General features: G+C 43.1%; 1 protein-coding gene across 1 annotated transcript in view; it reads right to left on the bottom strand.

The window, feature by feature from the left end:
- Window positions 1–19,522, bottom strand: part of LOC134351141 (calpain-2 catalytic subunit-like) — a 100,605-nt gene that overhangs the window by 24,419 nt on the left and 56,664 nt on the right. Inside the window, 5 exon segments of the mRNA XM_063057255.1 lie at window positions 441–515; window positions 2,966–3,051; window positions 5,367–5,395; window positions 10,891–10,900; window positions 12,384–12,600. Of these exon segments, the coding sequence (XP_062913325.1) occupies window positions 441–515; window positions 2,966–3,051; window positions 5,367–5,395; window positions 10,891–10,900; window positions 12,384–12,600 (417 nt within the window).

The raw sequence follows: 19,522 nt of genomic DNA on the forward strand, positions 1-19,522 counted from the left end.
TGTTTCCTTCTTTGACTCACCATTTACTTTTGAATTACCATTCTATCAAGCACTTTGGGATATCTTGCTACATTAAAAACAGTAAAATCAATGCAAGCTATAGTACCCATAGTGTGTAACTACAATGCACTAATTCTATTTTTATACTAGTTGCATGGAGACAAACTAACACAGTGGTTTCTCTCTCTGTGGGCAGTATATTTTACATTATTGCATTGTCTTGTTATCTTCCACATTATAGCCTGTTCAACAGTAACATTTTCCAATTCTAACATGAGGTACATTGATCTAAACAATTAGCCTTACTTCCATCTCCACAAGCTGTCATACTGAGTACTTATAACATTTCCAGTTTTACTTTAGGCTTCCACCTGTTCGCTTTGGTAGCCACTAAGCAAGTTATACAATCAAGACAGGCAGAGGAAGAATTTCAATTTTACCAGAATTCTCCATTTTCCGAGTTGACATGAAGGTGCTTTCTTTCTTCATCGGGGATCTCTTTCCACTCTGGTGCACTGGAATTAGATGAAAAATGTAAAAGGGTAATTATGCTGTTGCTATTTACAGGAATGGCACATGAACAGAAACATCATCCTTTCTCAATGGGAGCTCCATTATTTTCCAAGATCTCAAAATTACCTAATTATATGCATAACAATTTAAATACCTAGGAACAACTTAACCAATCTTGCCAAATTTTCAGTAATCTACTTAGTTCCCTTAAAAACCAAGACTCAGACTTCAGTCTGGTTGCAATGTGTAACTGGAATTTCAAAAGTGGCTTGAAAAATGATTTGAAGCTACACAAAATGCTGCAGGAACTCAGGAAGTCAGGTAGCATCTGGGGAAATAAGTAAACAGTTGACACCTTGGGCCAAGATTCTTTTTCAGGAGTGAGAAGGAAGGGGGAAGATGCCAGAATTAAAAAGGTGTGGGGAGGGGAAGGAGGCTAGGTGGAAGGTTATACCTGAAGCAAGGTGAATAGTAGAAGGGTGGGGGGGGGGATATTTTATTTACTGGAAGCAGAAATCAACATTCATGCTATCAGGTTGGAGGCTATCCAGATGGAATATGAGGTGTTGCTCCTCCAACCATGAAGGTGGCCTCATCTTGGCACATGAGGAGGCCATGGACTAACATGTCAGAACGTTATTGGGAATTGGAACTAAAATATTTGGCCACCAGGAAGTCCTGCTTGTGGTGGATGGTGCGGAGGTGCTCGACAAAGGGGTTCCCCAGTTTACAATGGGTCTCATCATTGAAGAGGAGGTTGCATCAGGAGCACCGGACACAATAGACAACCCCAGAAGATTCACAGGTAGAAGTGCTGCCTCACCTGGAAGGACTGTTAGGGGCCCTGAATGGAGGTGAGGGAGGAGGTGTATGGGCAGGTGTGGCACTTAGGCTGCTTGCATGGATAAGTGCCAGGAGGGAGATGAAGCAGAAGGAATGAATGGAGGGAGTGGTTCCTGTGGAAAGTGGAGAGAAGTGGGGAGGTAAAGATATGTTTAGTGGTGGGATTCCTTTGGATATGGCAGAAGTTGCAGAGGATGATGTGTTGGATGCAGAGGCTGATGGGGTGGTAGGTAAGGACAAGAGGAAATCTATCATTGTTAAAGCAGCATTAAGATGGAGTAAGTGTGGGTGTTCAGGAAATGGAGGTGATACAGGTGAGGGCAGCATCAATAGTGGAGTGAGGGAAACCCCGTTCTTTGAAGGAGGACATCTCTGACTTTGCATAAAATTATATTTCCTTAATTTAGGTCTTCCATAACCCAATGAGCCCTTTTATAGAAGAAAATTATGTACTTCTGATGTCCTGGAGTGGAAAGTAGTGTCCTGGAAACAGATAAAGTGGAGACGAGAAAAGAGAATAGCATTTTTACAGCAGATAGGGTGGGACGAGGTATAGTCAGGAAAATAACAAAAATAATTTGTTGTTTACATCATTTATCAAAAGCTTCTCAGTTTGCACCAGGGAGAAACAGGAGAAAGGATACAATTAGAGACAAAGCAAAGAAAGAATAAGTTTGCAGTTGTTCACTTCGGAGTTCATAGAATGTAATCTGCATGTGTGTCGTACTTCATTATGCATGCAGTTTAAAACTACAGACAGTCCCCAGGTTATGTAAAGATCCCATTACCAAGAACCGTCTGCTAATCGAAATTTCCAAGTCAGAAATGAGGGTTGCTTAACAAGAACATTTATCATTTTCCCTACATAATTACAATGATACAGAGGTCCTACGTCCAATTGGCAAGATTTGATGATCTTTAAGCATGAAATATATTGTTTGATATTTTCCAAATATCAATTGAAGAGATTGTCTTGTTTGTTTCCATAGCAAATCTCTTATGCATGTGACCCAGGAGCTGCATTGTAATTACTGCAAGGAAGTTAAATGTAAGGAATTTGTTTGAAACTGATTGTCCTTTTCGATTATGGCTACTCCTATTCCATAATTCTTGAAGATGTTTGCATTTCTGTAGCTAGCTTTCCCATCTTGAAAAATGCTTTTTTTTGGAGAATATGCATAAAATTAGATTTCCATAAGTTAGGTCTTCCATAACCCAGTGAGCCCTTTTATAGAGAAAATAATGCACTTAGTTAATGCTAACAATTAGTCATCCACTTATTTTTGAGATAAATGTGATGAATCTCTGGAATTGTTGGCCATGGACGGCTGTGAAGATTACATTGTCCAGAACTCCCACTTGAATGTCAGCACAGTAATATTCACTCCAGGATGCCAAAGCTCCTCTTGATAACTAATCAGAGGCAGGTCCATTGCCCTGCTCACTTGTGGTTGAATGCTTCATGACGTCACTGCTTTTGGGAAGAGAGGTCTTGGCTTGTTACATAAATAACTATCTATTAACATAGGTCAGCAGAATTCAAAAGAATGTATTAAGGATCATAAACAATTGATAACCATCAACATAAAAATTACACAAAATAACCTACTTGTCAGACCAGCTTCCAGTCCACTTTACTTGACCCCAAGGATTCCTGACTCGGATCAATTTCTCTTTATCACCTTGATAGCTCACCTACAAGATTAAAACTACATCCTCAATTTGTTTCTACATTATTCATCTCTAAGGCCACAGTTATTCAGTGCATCTACAGCAAAAATCTGCATTCATTAAGTATCTATAATACAGAAAATTGTTTCAAAGTGCTTCAAGAATTTCAACGAATAAAACTTGGCATGGACAAAGCAGGTGTTACAACATTCATGCAAAACTTGTATAAAGGGGAAATTTTTATGAATCCCTTAAAGCAGGGGTTCCAAACCTGGGGTTCACGGACCCTCTGCTTAATGGTATTCGTCCATGACATAAAAAAGGTTGTGAACCCCTACCTTGAAGTCAGAAAACAAAAAAACAAGAAGCAGGAAAGCATTTTGGGAATGGGGAAGGGCATATCAGTGAAGAAATTTGGAAAAAGAAGTTTAAAATATACAGCAGGTGCTATTAAACTGGGAAGCAAATCATATTTTTTAAGATGAGGTGTGACTGGTGAAAAGAACTTACTGTGGGTCAGACAAAGGCAGAAGAGTTTTGGTTGACCCGAAGTTTATGGAGGATGGTAAATGGCAAGCTGGTCAGGAATGTATAGTTCTTTGTAGATGGGAAGATGACATGTTACTGTGGTCAAAAGCTCAGGGTCAAATAGGACACCAAAGTTGGTTCACCATGTAGGTTGCTGAGGACAGGGGCTGGGGAAGTGTTTGTTGCAGGAATTAAAGACAGTAGATTCACATTGTACAGTTAGATGAAATTCTTGATCCACATACTCTATTTACTACTGAACAAACAGGCTGACAATTGAGAGTGGCAGTGAGCGATAGTGTGAAATTGAGAATGAACATTAACATGCTCCCTGTACTAGAAATAGCACATAGGAGCAGAGTAAGGCCATTCGACCCATCAAGTCTGCTCTGCCATTTCCATTTCCCTTTCAACTAAGTTCTCCTACCTTCTCCTCATAACGTTTCACGCCTAAACTTATCAAGAATCTATCAAGCTCCGTTTTAATACACCCAATCACCCGGCTTCTAGAGCCCTCACTGGCAATGAATTCCAGAGATTCATCACCCTTTGGGTAAAGAAATTCCTCCTCATCTCCGTTCTAAATGGATGTCTATCTATTCTGAGGTTGTGCCCTGTAATCCTAGACTTCCCCACTATTGGAAAATCTTCTCCATAGCCACTCTATCTAGGCCTTTCAACATTCAATAGGTTTCAATGAGATTCTTCCCTCATTCTTCTAAGTTCCAGTGAGCACAGGCTCAGAGCCATCAAACGCTCTTCATATGAGGAGGGTCAGGACTGACCTTAGAGTTTTTTTTTAAATTTAAAAGTAGAGAGTAAAGGGGATTTGAGAAGCAAGTTTTTCCACCCAGAGGGTGGTGGGTATATGAAAAAAGCTGTCAAGAGGAAATAGTGGGGGTGGATATAATTATAACATTGAAAAAACATTTGCACAGGTACATGAATATTAATGTTTTATACAGCTGCAACATGACTTTCTGATTCTCTATTCAAGGCCCTGACTGATGAAGGCAAGAATGCCATATGCCATGCTTTACCTTTCACCTTTCCTACTTGTGATGTCGCTTTCAAGGAACTATATCCCAATGCACTTTACTGCTAATGAAATACATTTTGATGTGTACTCACTATTGTCTAAACTCTGAAGGCAATTCACATTCCCACCAAATTTCCTCAAACTGCAATATGGCAGTGACTAGTGTTGCTGATTAAATGATACAAATTGTCTGGGACACCCACGATAACTCCACTGCTTGCTTTCAACACAAAGTGATTTATTCTCCTTTTGGAAAGCACACAGAGCTGGAATACGTATCTGATCTTAAAGATGGCACTCTGATGGTGTAGTGTTCCTCGGTATTGCAAAGAAATATTAGTCTGGAATTTATACTTTAAGGATACACCTGATAACAGAGATGAGGCAGCTTCAATTTCATTCCAGGGTAGCCCCAGGACGTGTCGAGCCAGATCGAGCAACAAGTACATTCAAGTTTGTGACAGGTGGACCCAATGATATGATGCAGCACTGTAAGGGTTTTTCTGGAGAGAGGAATTTGCAAGTCATATGTGAAGGAATATATGAGAAAAAATGCCAGATAGATGAGAGAGTTTGCAGGGAGAGCTGTGCTTGACTGTTTTGGCAACAAATAGAATGCCATAGGCTCGCTGTACTTGTGTAACGACTTAAAAGGGAGAGGAGGATAAAACAGTGATTCCACTGGGAAACTGCAGAGAAATAGTGCCTCACCCTTTCAGGAAACACTAGAATTAGGAGTACAAGTTAATAGGACACTTGGTTTCAGACTTACTGTTTCTGCTCCAGTTACAGAGTATGTGTTTTGACCAGATCGTGCGAAGTATACTTCTTTTTTGCTGAGCTCTTAGTGTAATGCATAAAACAACAGTAAACAGACAAATAAGTCAGTATTAATTAATCGACATTCATTTAACATAATATCTTGTGCTACTTTATTCTTCCATGAGTAGTACCATAGATTTTTGCAAATAAAATTACACGAGGCATCTTATGTTTAAGAAACACCACAACAACTCATTTATTGCACTTCAAAAACTGAACATGAAGTGCAGTAACACGAACCTCATGTAACTAGGCCATCTTGTCAGACCAGCCTCTTAAAGTGAATCCCAACTGAATGTTGGTGGTTGTGAATTATGCATGTTTCCACCGGTTACATTACCCTACACAGGCCCATCCAGAAGGCTGTTGACAGGCTCATGGTCATGCCTTGACGGCAGGGGCATGGTAGCGGAATCCTTCAAAACTTGGTGGGCTAGTTTAAGGCAAGCTACCGAAACACATTCAGGTTTGCAGCTCTTATCTATGATAAAAATCTTTACTCTCTGTTCCGAAACGCAGGATGAGCCATTGTAAGGGGGCCTAAGGGGATGCTGGTGTGCATCGTGGCAGATGGAAACAAATAAGGCAGAATGCAAGTCAACGAGAACCCAAGAGTTCTGTACACCATGGTAGGAGGTAGGGACAGGTGCCAAGCAATTGAATTTACTGAGGAGGGTGGAACTCCGTTGATAGGTAGTCATAGCATCAGGAATAAAATCACCTGGCACTTGTAATGGCCACCTTTCTACCAATTCATCTGCAGAAGACTACAGGTCCTCTTTTGGAGCTATTCTGAACCCCAGCAGGGCCCCTAGAAGATGATTATGCCAACAGTCATCCACCAGGGAAGCCCTCAGAGCAGCCTTTAAGGATTGGTGAAACTGCTCACATAGGCCATTGGACTGTGGGTGATACGCTGTGATGTGATATAGCCCAATGCCGAGGTTCTGGGCCATCTCAGCCCAGAGGTCTGATATGAATTGGGGACCACAATCAGAGGAAATATCAGATGGGGTGCCAAACCGAGCAACCCAAGTGCTGATGAATGCCCGAGCCACTTCTGAGGCCATCATCGATGCTAGAGGGACAACCTCTGGCCACCTACGGTTCACCATGGTAAGGAGATGCATGAAAGCATATTGGGGGGGGTGGGTGGAAGAGAAGGGGACCAACAAGCTCCACATTGATGTGGTCAAACCATTGCTCCGGGACCTCAAAAGTTGCCAATGTCATGACGGTTAAGTTTTGCCTGCTGGCACTCCACAAAGGCTGCAATCCAATCACACACATCCTCATGAAGGCCACGCCACACAAATATTAGTGCAACCAGCTTCTGTGAGGCCTTCCAGCCTGGATATGAGAGGCCATGCATGGAGTTAAAAACAGTCCGTTCCAGTTTGTGGGCACTATAGGGCGATGGTGATCGGCTGAAGCTTCGCACAGGAAAGAAACCCCAGCTTCCCCAAACTTAACGTCAGCCAACCGCAGACCCACCATTGCTGTATAGTAAGCCTGGACCTCTGGGTCAGTAGCTTGGTTGGCTGTAATGCCGGCAAGGTCAACCCCTATGCATACAGCCTCAAAGGCTAGCCATGACAGGCAATCAGCCATGGTTTTATTTCTCCTTGATATGTTGTACATCAGTTGTGACCTCTGATATGTGGGCCAAGTGGAGATGCTGCTGTGCAGACTGTGGGTATTTTGGCCATCATGTACACAAGGGAGTTGTGGTCAACGGACGCTGTGAAGTGGTAACCCTCCAGAAGAAAATGAAAATGTCAGACAGGTAAGAGTCAGAGTAGCTCACAGTCAAACATACTATACTTCCTTCCGGTGGGATGGAGCTGCTCGCTGAAGAAGACGAGTGGCTGTCACACACCTCGAACCAACTGTTCATACACAGCACCCACAGCATGGTCCGAGGCATCTTTAGTAATGGCTCGAGGCGTGTTGCGAAGCAGGTGCACCAACAGGGTTGTGTTAGAAAGAGCTCTTTTGGCATCATCATATGCCCTGGTCATGTCTGCTGACCAGTCAAGTATGTGATTAGGTGTATTGTCTTTAAGTGCACTATACAGGGAAGCACAAGTTCAGCAGCTTGAGGAATGAAGTAGTGATAGGAATTAATCATACCTAAAAACTCTTGTGGTTTTTTTGTAGAGCGGGGCAGTGCGGAGAGGAACAACAACAATCTAAGAAAGGATGAGCTGTGTACTTGGATTTTCAGAAAGTCTTTGACAAGGTGCCATACATGAGGCTGCTTAACGAGCTAGGAGCCCATGGTATTACAGGAAAAATACTAGCATGGATAAAGCAGTGGCTGATTGGCAGGAGGCAAAGTGTGAGAATAAAAGGAGCTTTCTTTGGTTGGCTGCCAGTGACTAGGGGTGTTCCACAGCAGTCTGTGTTGGGACCACTTCTTTTTACGTTATATGTCAATGACTTGAACGATGGATTGATGGGTTTGTTGCAAAGTTTGTAGATGATATGAAAACAAGTGGATGGGCATGTAGTTTTGAGGAGGTAGAGAGGCTACAGAAGGACTTAAACTGATTAGGAGAGTGGGCAAAGAAGTGGCTGATAGAATACAGTGTCAGGAAGTATATGGTCATGCACTTTGGTAGAAGAAATAAAAGGTTAGACTATTTTCTAAATGGGGAGAAAATTCAAAACTCAATGGTGCAAAAGGACTTGAAGTAGTATTCTACAGGGAGGATGAGGCAACTATGGCTGACAAAGGAAGTCAAAAACAGCACAAAAGCAAAAGAGAGGGCATAGAATATAGCAAAAATTACTGAGAAGATTGAAGATAGGGAAGAGTCTAGAAACCTAACAGGAGGCAACTAAAGAAGCAATAAGGAGAAAAATGTGAGGCAAGCTAGCCAATAATATAAAAGAGGATAACATAAGTATTTTCCAGATATATAAAGAGTAAAAGAGAGGCGAGAGTATATATCAGACTACTGAAAAATGATGCTGCAGAGGAAGTAATGGAACAAGAAGAAATGGCAGACAAACATAATAAGTATTTTGTGTCAGTCTTCACTGTGGAAGATGTCAGCAGTATATCAAAAATTCCAGTTTCGGGACAGAAGTGAGTGTAGTTGCTATTACTCAGGAGAGGTGCTTGCAAAGGTAGACAACTCACCTGGACAAGATGGACAACACTTCAGGGTCCTGAAAGAGGTAGCTGAAGAGATTGTGGAGGAATTACTAATGATTTTTCAAGAACCACTAAATTCTGGGAAAGTTCCAGAGGACTGGAAAATTGCAAAAGTCACTCTACTTTTTAAGAGGGGAGGGAGGCAAATAAAAGGAAATTATAAGTTAGTTAGCCTGACTTCAGTGGTTGAGATGATGTTGGAGTCCATTATTAAGGATGAGCTTTCAGGGTACTTGGAGGTACATGATAAGATAGGCCAAGGTCACCATGGTTTCCTTCAGGGGAAATCTTGCCTGACAAATCTGTTGAAGACAAATGAGAATCAGTGCATGTTGTTTGCTTGGATTTTCAGAAGTCCTTTGGCAAGGTACCCCATGATGCAACTAAATGAGAATAAGAGCCCGTGGTATTACATGAAAGATACTAGATAGAGGATTGGCTGACTGGCATCGAGTGGGAATAACAGGGGCCTTTTCTGGTTGACTGCAGGTGACAAGTGGTGTTCTGCAAGGGTTGATGTTGGGACCACTTCTTTGTACATTGTATGTCAAATATTTGGATGGCGGAATTTTATGGACAAGTTGGCAGATGATACAAATACAGGTGGAAGGGCAGGCAGTGTTTAGGAAGTAGGGAGTCTGCAGAAGGACTTGGACAGATTAGTAGAGTGGGCAAAGATGTAGCAGATGGAATACAGTGTCGGGAAATGTATGGTCATGCACTTTGCTAGAAGGAATAAAGTCATAAACCATTTTCTAAATGGGGAGAAAATTCAGAAATCAGAGGTGCAAAGGAACTGGAAAGATCTCATGCAGGATTCTCTGAAGATCAATTTGCAGGTTGAGTCAGTGGTAAGGAAGGCAAATGTAATGTTAGCATTCATTTTGAGAGGATTAGAATATAAACGCAAAGATGTAATGCTGAAACTTTATAAGGCATTGGACAGACCACACTTGGAATATTGTGAGTAGTTTTGGACCACTTCTCTAAGAAAGGAGGTGCTGGAATTGGAGAGGGTCCAAAGGAGGTTCACAAGAATGATTCCCGGAATGAACGGGTTTAAGTATGAGGAGCATTTGATGGCTTTAGGCCTGTCCACGCTGTAGTTTCAAAGACTGAGGGGGTTCTCACTGAAACCTATTGGATCTTGAAAGGCCTAGATCAGGAGTCCCCAGGTACCGGGCCACGAGGAAACGATATGATTTGGGGATATGAGTCAGCGGCACCTTTCCTCATTCCCAGTCACGGCCACTGTTGAGCTTGAATGCACACGGGGTCATTACCCGCACGTCATCCAAGTCAGTGCGGGAAGGAGATCAACTCCTCGAGCTTGCAAATGACGATGGGCTGAAAAGTATGTTTGACATAACATCTCTGCTGGCATTCTGGATTAAAGTCAAGGCTGAATATCCTGAGATATCCACGAAAGCACTGAAAACGTTGCTTCCATTTCCAACATATCTCTGCAATGAATGCAACGAAAATTAAATTGCGGAATAGACTGGACATAAGGAACCCCCTTCGAGTATCGCTGTCTCCCATCACCCCTCGATCGGACCGTCTTGTTGCAGGGAAACAAGTATTCAGCCCAGGGCTCCCACTGATTCAGCGATATTGGTGTGTTTCAATGATTTTATATGTTCATACGGGGAAAATATGTGCTATGTGTTTAAAATCCAAACGTTACTTAAAATGTTATGATGCTATTGACTTACATAACCATATAACAATTACAGCACGGATACAGGCCATCTCTGCCCTTCTCGTCCGTGCCGAACGCTACTCTCACCTATTCCCACCGACCTGCACTCAGCCCATAACCCTCCATTCCTTTCCTGTCCATATTCTTACCCAATTTTTCTTTTAAATGATAATATTGAACCTGCCTCTACCACTTCTACTGGAAGTTCATTCAACACTTACTTCAAGCTACCCTGATAATTGACTCATCACTATATTCATGCGAGAAAAATATGCGCTGTGTGTTTAATATTAAATTCGTTGGATAAACCCTTTTAGAAACGAAATTGAGTGTATTAGCCACTTAATCACCTATATTCCGGTCATGATTAACACCCCCCCCGGACAGAATCACCAAAAATTTGTTTATTGGCACGTACATGCGCAGGTCACACATGCGCACTGGGGCCCGCGCAAGGCTTCATGGTCATTGTAGTCTTTCTCAGGGTGAACAACGTATTTGACTGCTACTCTTGTCCTTTGGCAACCCTACTTCCCCCCACCCCCGGGTCGGCCGGTCCGCAAGAATATTGTCAATATTAAACTGGTCCGCAATGCAAGAAAGGTTGGGGACCCCTGACCTAGATAGAGTGGATATGAAGAGTATATTTCCTATGGTGGGGGAGTCTAGGACCACGGGTACAGCCTCAAAATAGAAGGATGACCCTTTAGGATCAGATTCAGAATCAGGTTTAATATCACTGGCTTATGTCATGAAAATTGCTGTTTTGTGGCAGTGGTACATTGCTATACATTATAATACAAACTATAAATTACAACAAAGTATATATAAAAAAGAAAATTAAAGTAAATAAGTAGTGCAAAAAGAGAGGGTAAAAATAAACTGAGAAAGTGTTCATGGGTTCATTATCCATTCAGGAATCTGATACTGGAGGGAAACAAGCTGTTCCAAAATCATTGAGTATGAGTCTTCAGGCTCCTCTACCACCTCCTCAATGGTAATAATAAGAAGAGGGCATGTCCTGGGTGATGGGGTCCAGAGTGATGGAAGCCACTTTTTTGAGGCATCACCTTGTGAAGGTGTCCTCGATGCTGGGGAGGCTCGTGCCCATGATGGAGCTGACTGAGTTTACAACTTTCTGCAGCCTTTTCCGAGCCTGTGCAGTGGCCTCTCCAAACCAGATGGTGATGCAACCAGTTAGAATGCCCGCCACGATACATCTGTAGAAATATGCGAGTGTTTTGGTGGCATACTAATTCTCCTCAAGTTCCTAATCTGTCTCTAACCTGAATTGGAATTGCATTTTCGCCCTTAAAATAGACTTCTGTAGGTTGTACCTAGACTTCTTGTATAGGTCTGGATCACCGATCTTGAATCCCACAGATCTAGCTCTCAGCAGACTACAAATTTCCTGGTTCATCCATGGTTTCTGGTTTGGGTAGTCGAAGGCACACACTAATTCACACAGGTCTTGGTGAAGTCAGTGACAACCGTGGCATATTCATTCAGACTCAAAGATAAAGCCCTGAATATTGCCCAGTCCTTCGACTCAAAGCAGCCCTGTAAGCAATCCTTCGTCTCCCTTGACCGCAAAGATGAGGAGGAATTCCTGTAACTAGAGGTTGGTGAATCTGTGGAGTCATTGCCACAGACTGCTATAGAGGCTAAGTCAATGGGTATACTTAAAATGGAGGCTGACAGGTTCTTGAGTAGTACGTGGCCAAGTGGTTAAGGCATTCATCTAGTGATCTGAAGGTCGCTAGTTCGAGCCTCAGCTGTGGCAGCGTGTTTATGTCCTTGAGCAAGGCACTTAACCACGCATTGCTCAGTGTCTGTGCGAGGAGTGGCACCCCACACAGACTTCCAATCTGTGCCTTGTAAGGCATGAAAATGCCCGACGCAGGCCTCTCATGGTCTGAGTCAACGTTCCCTCCCCTCCCTGAGTAGTAAAGACATCCGGTTACAGGGAGAAGGCAGAAGAATGGGGTTGAGAGGGACAATAAATCAGTCATGATGGAATTGCAAAGCAGAAATGATGGACCTAATAGCCTAATTCTGCTTTTGTGTCTTATGATAATATGGAGTTGGCAAAAACTTTAAACCAAAATGTAAACCAAGGATGATGAGCTCTGGATTAAGATGATACTCACTTCAAGAGAACAGCCAAGTAGTGACCCACTTCTTAATGCCTTTTGTATGATCTTAAAGAGATTGCTTGGTGCTTTATTTAGTTCATACCGCTCTGAAATTCCTCCTGTAAAATCTTCAAACCCCTCAGTCACGAATCCCCCTATTAGTGCTTCGTAGGACCCATTTAACCCGGAAAATGAATATTACAATTAATCCTTCGTGAGAACATAAGACGACAAGAAAATTGGTGCAGGAATAGGTTCCTCAGCCCACAATCCTGTCCCACCGTTTGACATGATCATAACTGATCTGGTCCATCTCTTCTTCTATGCCAATTGAATAACTAAGACAGCATTTCACTTGCAAGGCTCAATCCAGCAGGAGAAACAAATTCCTTATTGGGGAAATGAAAGCTGCTGAGAAATAGTAGAAAAAAAACATTCAGACTTGGTGCTGGTGGTGGTGGCTAGGGACAGGAGCTGTGGATCAGTCTGCAAACAGGCATTTCTGGAGCCTGAAGACACACGTTCAAAGTTTTAGCAACAGCTTCTACTCTCCACCATTATATTTCTGGACCGACGATGAACTAACCGATGCACATTACCTCACTATTTTTTTGCTTTTTTTGCAGTACTTACTGAATTTATTTTAAATATATACTTATTGTAATTTACAGTATTGTACTGTAATGCTGCCGCAGAACAACAAATTTCATGGCATATGTCAGTGCATATGTCAGTGATACTAAACCTGATTCTGATTCCCAGCTCTCAGAGTGGATGGCAAAAATTCAACAGTATGAAGACCATAAGACCATAAGACAAAGGAGCAGAAGTCGGCCATTCGGCCCATCGAGTCCTCTCTGCCATTTTATTATGAGCTGATCCATTCTCCCATTTAGTCCCACTCCCCCGCCTTCTCACCATAACCTTTGATGCCCTGGCTACTCAGATACCTATCAATCTCTGCCTTAAATACACCCAATGACTTGGCCTCCACTGCTGCCTGTGGCAACAAATTCCATAGATTCACCACCCTCTGACTAAAAAAATTTCTTCGCATTTCTGTTCTGAATGGGCGCCTTCAATCCTTAAGTCATGCCCTCTCGTACTAGACTCCCCCATCATGGGACACAACTTTGCCACATCCACTCTGTCCATGTCTTTCAACATTCGAAATGTTTCTATGAGGTCTCCCCTCATTATTCTAAACTCCAAGGAATACAGTCCAAGAGCGGACAAACGTTCCTCATATGTTAACCCTCTCATTCCCGGAATCATTCTAGTGAATCTTCTCTGTACCCTCTCCAACGTCAGCACATCCTTTCTTAAATTAGGAGACCAAAACTGCCCACAGTACTCCAAGTGAGGTTTCACCTGTGCCCTATAGAGCCTCAGCATCACATCCCTGCTCCTATTCTCTATTCCTCTAGAAATGAATGCCAACATTGCATTCGCCTTCTTCACTACTGACTCAACCTGGAGGTTAACCTTATGGGTATCCTGTATGAGGACTCCCAAGTCCTGTTGCATCTCCAAACTTTGAATTCTTTCCCCTTTTAAATAATAGTCTGCCCGTTTATTATTTCTGCCAAAGTGCATAACCATACACTTTCCAACATTGTACTTCATTTGCCACTTCTTTGCCCATTCTTCCAATCTATCCAAGTCTCTCTGCAGACTCTCCGTTTCCTCAGCACTACCAGCCCCTCCACCTATCTTCGTATCATCAGCAAACTTAGCCACAAAGCCATCTATTCCATAATCCAAATCGTTGGTGTACAATGTCAAAAGAAGCAGCCCCAACACGGACCCCTGTGGAACACCACTGGTAATCGGCAGCCAACCAGAATAGGATCCCTTTATTCCCACTCTCTGTTCCCTGCCAATCAGCCAACGCTCTATCCATGTATGTAACTTTCCCATAATTCCACGGGCTCTTATCTTGTTAAGTAGCCTCATGTGTGGCACCTTGTCAAAGGCCTTCTGAAAATCCAAATATACAACATCCACTGCATCTCCCTTGTCTAGCCTACTGGTAATTTCCTCAAAAAATTGTAATAGGTTTGTCAGGCAGGATTTTCCTTTAAGGAATCCATGCTGAGTTCTGCCTATCTTGTCATATGCCTCCAGGTACTCTGTAAACTCATCCTTGACAATCGACTCCAACAACTTCCCAACCGCCAATGTCAAGCTAACAGGTCTATAATTTCCTTTTTGCTTCCTTGCCCCCTTCTTAAATAGCGGAGTGACATTTGCAATCTTCCAGTCCTCCGGAACCATGCCAGAATCTATTGACTTTTGAAAGATCAGCGCTAATGCCTCCGCAATCTCCACAGCTACTTCCTTCAGAACACGTGGGTGCATTCCATCTGGTCCGGGAGGTTTATCTACCTTTAGCCTATTTAGCTTCCTGAGTACTTTCTCTGTCGTAATTGTGACCGCGCACACTTCTCTTCCCTGCCACCCTTGAATGTCCGGTATATTGCTGATGTCTTCCTCAGTGAAGACTGATGCAAAATACTCGTTTAGTTCCTCTGCCATCTCCCTATCTCCAATTACAATTTCTCCAGCATCATTTTCTATCGGTCCTATATCTACTCTCACCTGTCTTTTACTCTTTATATACTTGAAAAAACTTTTAGTATCCTCTTTGATATTATTTGCTAGCTTCCTTTCATAGTTTATCTTTTCCCTCTTAATGACCTTCTTGGTTTCCTTTTGTAAGGTTTTAAAAACTTCCCAATCCTCTGTCTTCCCACTAATTTTTGCTTCTTTGTATGCCCTCTCCTTTGCTTTAAGTTTGGCTTTGACTTCTCTTGTCAACCACAGTTGCATCCTTTTTCCATTAGAAAATTTCTTCTTTTTTGGAATATACCTGTTTTGCATCTTCCCCACTTCTCACATAATCTCCAGCCACTGCTGCTCTGCCATCTTTCCCGCCAGTGTCCCTTTCCAGTCAACTTTGGCCAGTTCCTCTCTCATGCCACTGTAATTTCCTTTACTCTACTGAAATACCGACACATCAGAATTCGGCTTCTCTTTTTCAAATTTCACAGTGAACTCAATCATGTTATGATCACTGCCTCCTAAGGGTTCCTTCACCTCAATCTCTCTAATCACCTCTGGTTCATTGCACAATACCCAATCCAGTACAGCCGATCCCCTAGTGGGCTCAACAACAAGCTGTTCTAAAAAGCCATCTCGCAGACATTCTACAAATTCTCTCTCTTGAGATCCAGTGCCGACCTGATTTTCCCAATCCACTCGCATGTTAAAATCCCCCACAATTATCATAACACTGCCCTTCTGACAAGCCTTTTCTATTTCCTGTTGTAATTTGTAGTCCACATCCCTGCAGCTGTTTGGAGGCTTATAAATAACTGCCATCAGGGTCCTTTTACCCCTGCAATTTCTTAGCTCAACCCATAAAGATTCTGCACCTTCCGATCCTATATCACCTCTTTCTAATGATTTAATATCATTTCTTACCATTAAAGCCACACCTCCCCCTCTGCCTACCTTCCTATCCTTCCGATACACCGTGTATCCTTGGACGGTCAGCTCCCAGACACATGCATCCTTTAGCCAGGTCTCTGTGATGGCCACAATATCATACCTGCCAATCTGTAGCTGTACGACAAGATCATCCACCTTATTCCTTATGCTGAGTGCATTTAAGTATAACACCTTAAGACCAGTATTTGGTACTTTTCGCTTTGATTTCACTGCAACTTTATTGCACTGCAACTCATCCCAATGGCTACAAATTTGCCCCATCACCTGCCTGTCTTTCCTGACATCTTTAGTGCTATCTTAGATTTATTTCTGTTTTCCTCTTCCTCTGCTCTGTCATTCCGGTTCCCATCCCCCTGCCAAATTAGTTTAAACCCTCCCTAACAGCTCTATTAAACTTTCCTGCCAGGATATTGGTCCCCTTCGGGTTCAGGTGTAACCTGTCCTTTTTGAACAGGTCATACTTCCCCCAGAAGAGATCCCAATTATCCAAGAATCTGAAGCCCTGCCCCCTGCACCAGTCTCTCAGCCACGCATTCATCTGCCTGATCCTACTATTCTTGCCCTTGCTAGCACGTGGCACAGGTAGCAATCCCGAGATTACTACCCTGGAGGTCCTGCTTCTCAGCTTCCTTCCTAACTCCTGGAAATCTCTATTCAGGACCTCCTCCTTTGTCCTATCTATGTCTTTGGTACCAACATATACCAAGACAACTGGCTGCTCACCTTCCCCCTTCCGAATATTCAGGACCCGATCCGAGACATCCCGTACCCTGGCACCTGGGAGGCAGCACACCATGCGGGTATCTCTATTAGGCTCACAGATTCTCCTGTCCATTCCCCTGACTATGGAATCCCCTATGACAACTGCATTTCTCTTCTCCCTCCTTCTCTCCTGCACAACGGCGCCAGGCTCAGTGCCAGAGACCCGGTCTCCGTGGGCGTCCCCTGTCAGGTCATCCCCCTCAACAGCATCCAGAACAAGATATTTGTTGCTGAGGGGGTCAGCCACAGGTGTGCTCTCCACTATCTGGGCATTTCCCTTCCCTCTCTTGACAGTGACCCAGTTTTCTGACCCCTGTAGCCTAGGGATGACTACCTCCCTGTAGCTCCTGTCTATCACCTCTTCACTTTCCCTGATAAGCAGTAGGTCATCAAGCTGCAGCTCCAGATCCCTAACACGGTCTCTGAGGAGCTGCATCTCAGTGCACCTGGCACAGATGTGGCCATCAGGGAGGCTGGAGGTCTCCCAGGATTCCCACATCTGACACCCTGAACAAAGCACTAACCCTGCAGGCATGCTATCTAATTCTACAGGAATGAAACAGGAAAAATAAGACTTCATTGGACCCCAGGGAGCACTTGTGGCTCTTGTTGCTGAAGGAAATATTAAAAGTTGATAACAATGACACTTTTGGGCCTCATCATGTCTCCCACAGGTTTCAGCTTCATGGGAAGCTGCTGGGGCTTCCAGCTCAGGCCACCGAAATAAAATTGGAATTAGGATCAGACTAGTCCATTTAACTGCTACAAATCTAAAATGGTCAGCTCCCAACAATTCCAAAATGATGACTGAACAATAACACTACAATGCAAGAAATGTTACAGGAAAGGAAGATGAGCTTAGGGCATGGATCAGCATGTAGAGTTATGACATTGTAGTCATTAGTAACCTCCAAGAGGATCACAACATTATTATGATTTGGAAGCTTGTGTGGGACAATGACCAGGAGAGCTATGTTGGCTTTATGCTTTCGGTCCTGAGGGGACTACCCATGCCAAACAGGTCAAAGGGTAGAGGCCAGACGAAAAGTGGTCCATTGGTTCTCCAGGCTCAGGGATTCAGCTCAGAGTTAACAACCCTGACTGGTCAAACAAACCTTATGGAAACAGCAAAGACGAATCCTATTATATCTGTGCGTGATGGTATTCCTAAGTTTCCTCCCAAGATGTGCATGGCGAACAGCAGTGAAAACCAAGAGGAAGCTACTGGGCACAGTGAAGGAAGCACTGAACACCACCAAGTCGAAGATCAAATGGCCAAGGACAGACAGAGATGGAGGACCTTCACTGCTGCCCTAAATGTCAACGGCATAATGGGCAGCAAGTAATTAAGTCATTAGTAACACTTGGTTGCAGGAGGGGCAGGACAGGCAGCTCAATGTTCCAAGGTTCCATTACTTTAGGCACAATAGAGTGGGAGGGATTAAAGGGGGAGGGTGGCACCATTAGTCAGGGAAAATGTCAACAGCAGCAGTCAGACAGCACAGACTGGAGAGCTCATCTACTGAGGCTACATGGATGCAACTGAGGAGTAAGAAAGGGATGACCACCTTAATGCAATTCTCTTTTAGGCCACCCAACACTGTGAATGATTTCGAGGAGCAAATTTATAGAGAGATCACAGACTGTTGCAAGAAACATAAGTTTGTGATCATGGGTGATTTTAACTTTCTATATATTCCATATACTGGGACACCCACACTGCAAAAGGGCAGAATGGGAAAGAATTTGTCAAATGTGTTCAGGAAAATTTCTTTAATCTGTACATAGAGGTCCAAGTGTGGATTGGGAAGGTTGTTTTCTGGCAAAGGTGTACTTGGCAAGTGGAAGGACTTGAAAAGCGAAGCTTTGAGAGTACAAAGTTTGTATGTTCTGGTCAGAATAAAAGGCAAGGTTAACAGTATTGTAGCATGGATGAAATCACCGGAGAGACAGAGTCACTGGTAGACACAAAGCAGCTTCCTTATTCGACACAAGAAGGTACAGCAGGCATCATACGGATGGAGACGCTTTCGGTTGAAAGGTCTGCTAGCCCAATGTGGGCTCGATATTTATATACTAAACACAAAGGCAATCGCTACTTAAAAAGTGATAGACAATGCATAGACAATGCTTTCTTTTGAAGCTACCTACAAACATTACACCTTCTGGCTTCATCCTTTTCTTCCAATGCCAACATGTCTGGGTTGGTATTCACAGCCATTAGGAATGCAAGTTAAATCCACAATACATTTATTTGGCATTTTACGTGCTAACATAGAAGACAATTAATATTTATAAAGTATAGATAATACTGTCTTCGAAACTACAGCATCTGGTCAAACTACAGCACCAGAAGCATCTGGTATTCACACCTTTTTAGGAAGCGCATTGTTGTGGACTCAATCCACAATACTTTGTCAAATAGAAGTCTGGTGGCCAAAGTCATTTAAGTGTAAATGAATCATCTACCCAAAAAAACTCACTCTAGCAAACAGGTTTAGGGAGCCTTGGTTTTCAACTGATATCAAGGCGCTGGTTAAGAAAAAGAAGGAGATGTCTCACAGGTGTGGACAGGAAGGAGCAAATGAGGTACTTGGAGTATAAGAAATCCAAGACAATACTTAAAAAGGAAATCAGGACCGCTAAAAGACATGAGGTTGCTCTAGCAGCCAAGGTGAAGGAGAATCCCAAGGGGCTTCAACAGATATTCTATGTTTTACAAAGCAAGTACCTGGGTGACTATCAGGAGAGGGAAAGGAAATAGGCAGCCAGTGCAAAAGTGCCCCTGTGGGTGTTCCCCTCAATAATAAGAATATCGTATTGGACACTGT

The sequence above is a fragment of the Mobula hypostoma genome, chromosome 8 (assembly GCF_963921235.1).
Source record: "Mobula hypostoma chromosome 8, sMobHyp1.1, whole genome shotgun sequence".
NCBI lineage: Eukaryota > Metazoa > Chordata > Chondrichthyes > Myliobatiformes > Myliobatidae > Mobula > Mobula hypostoma.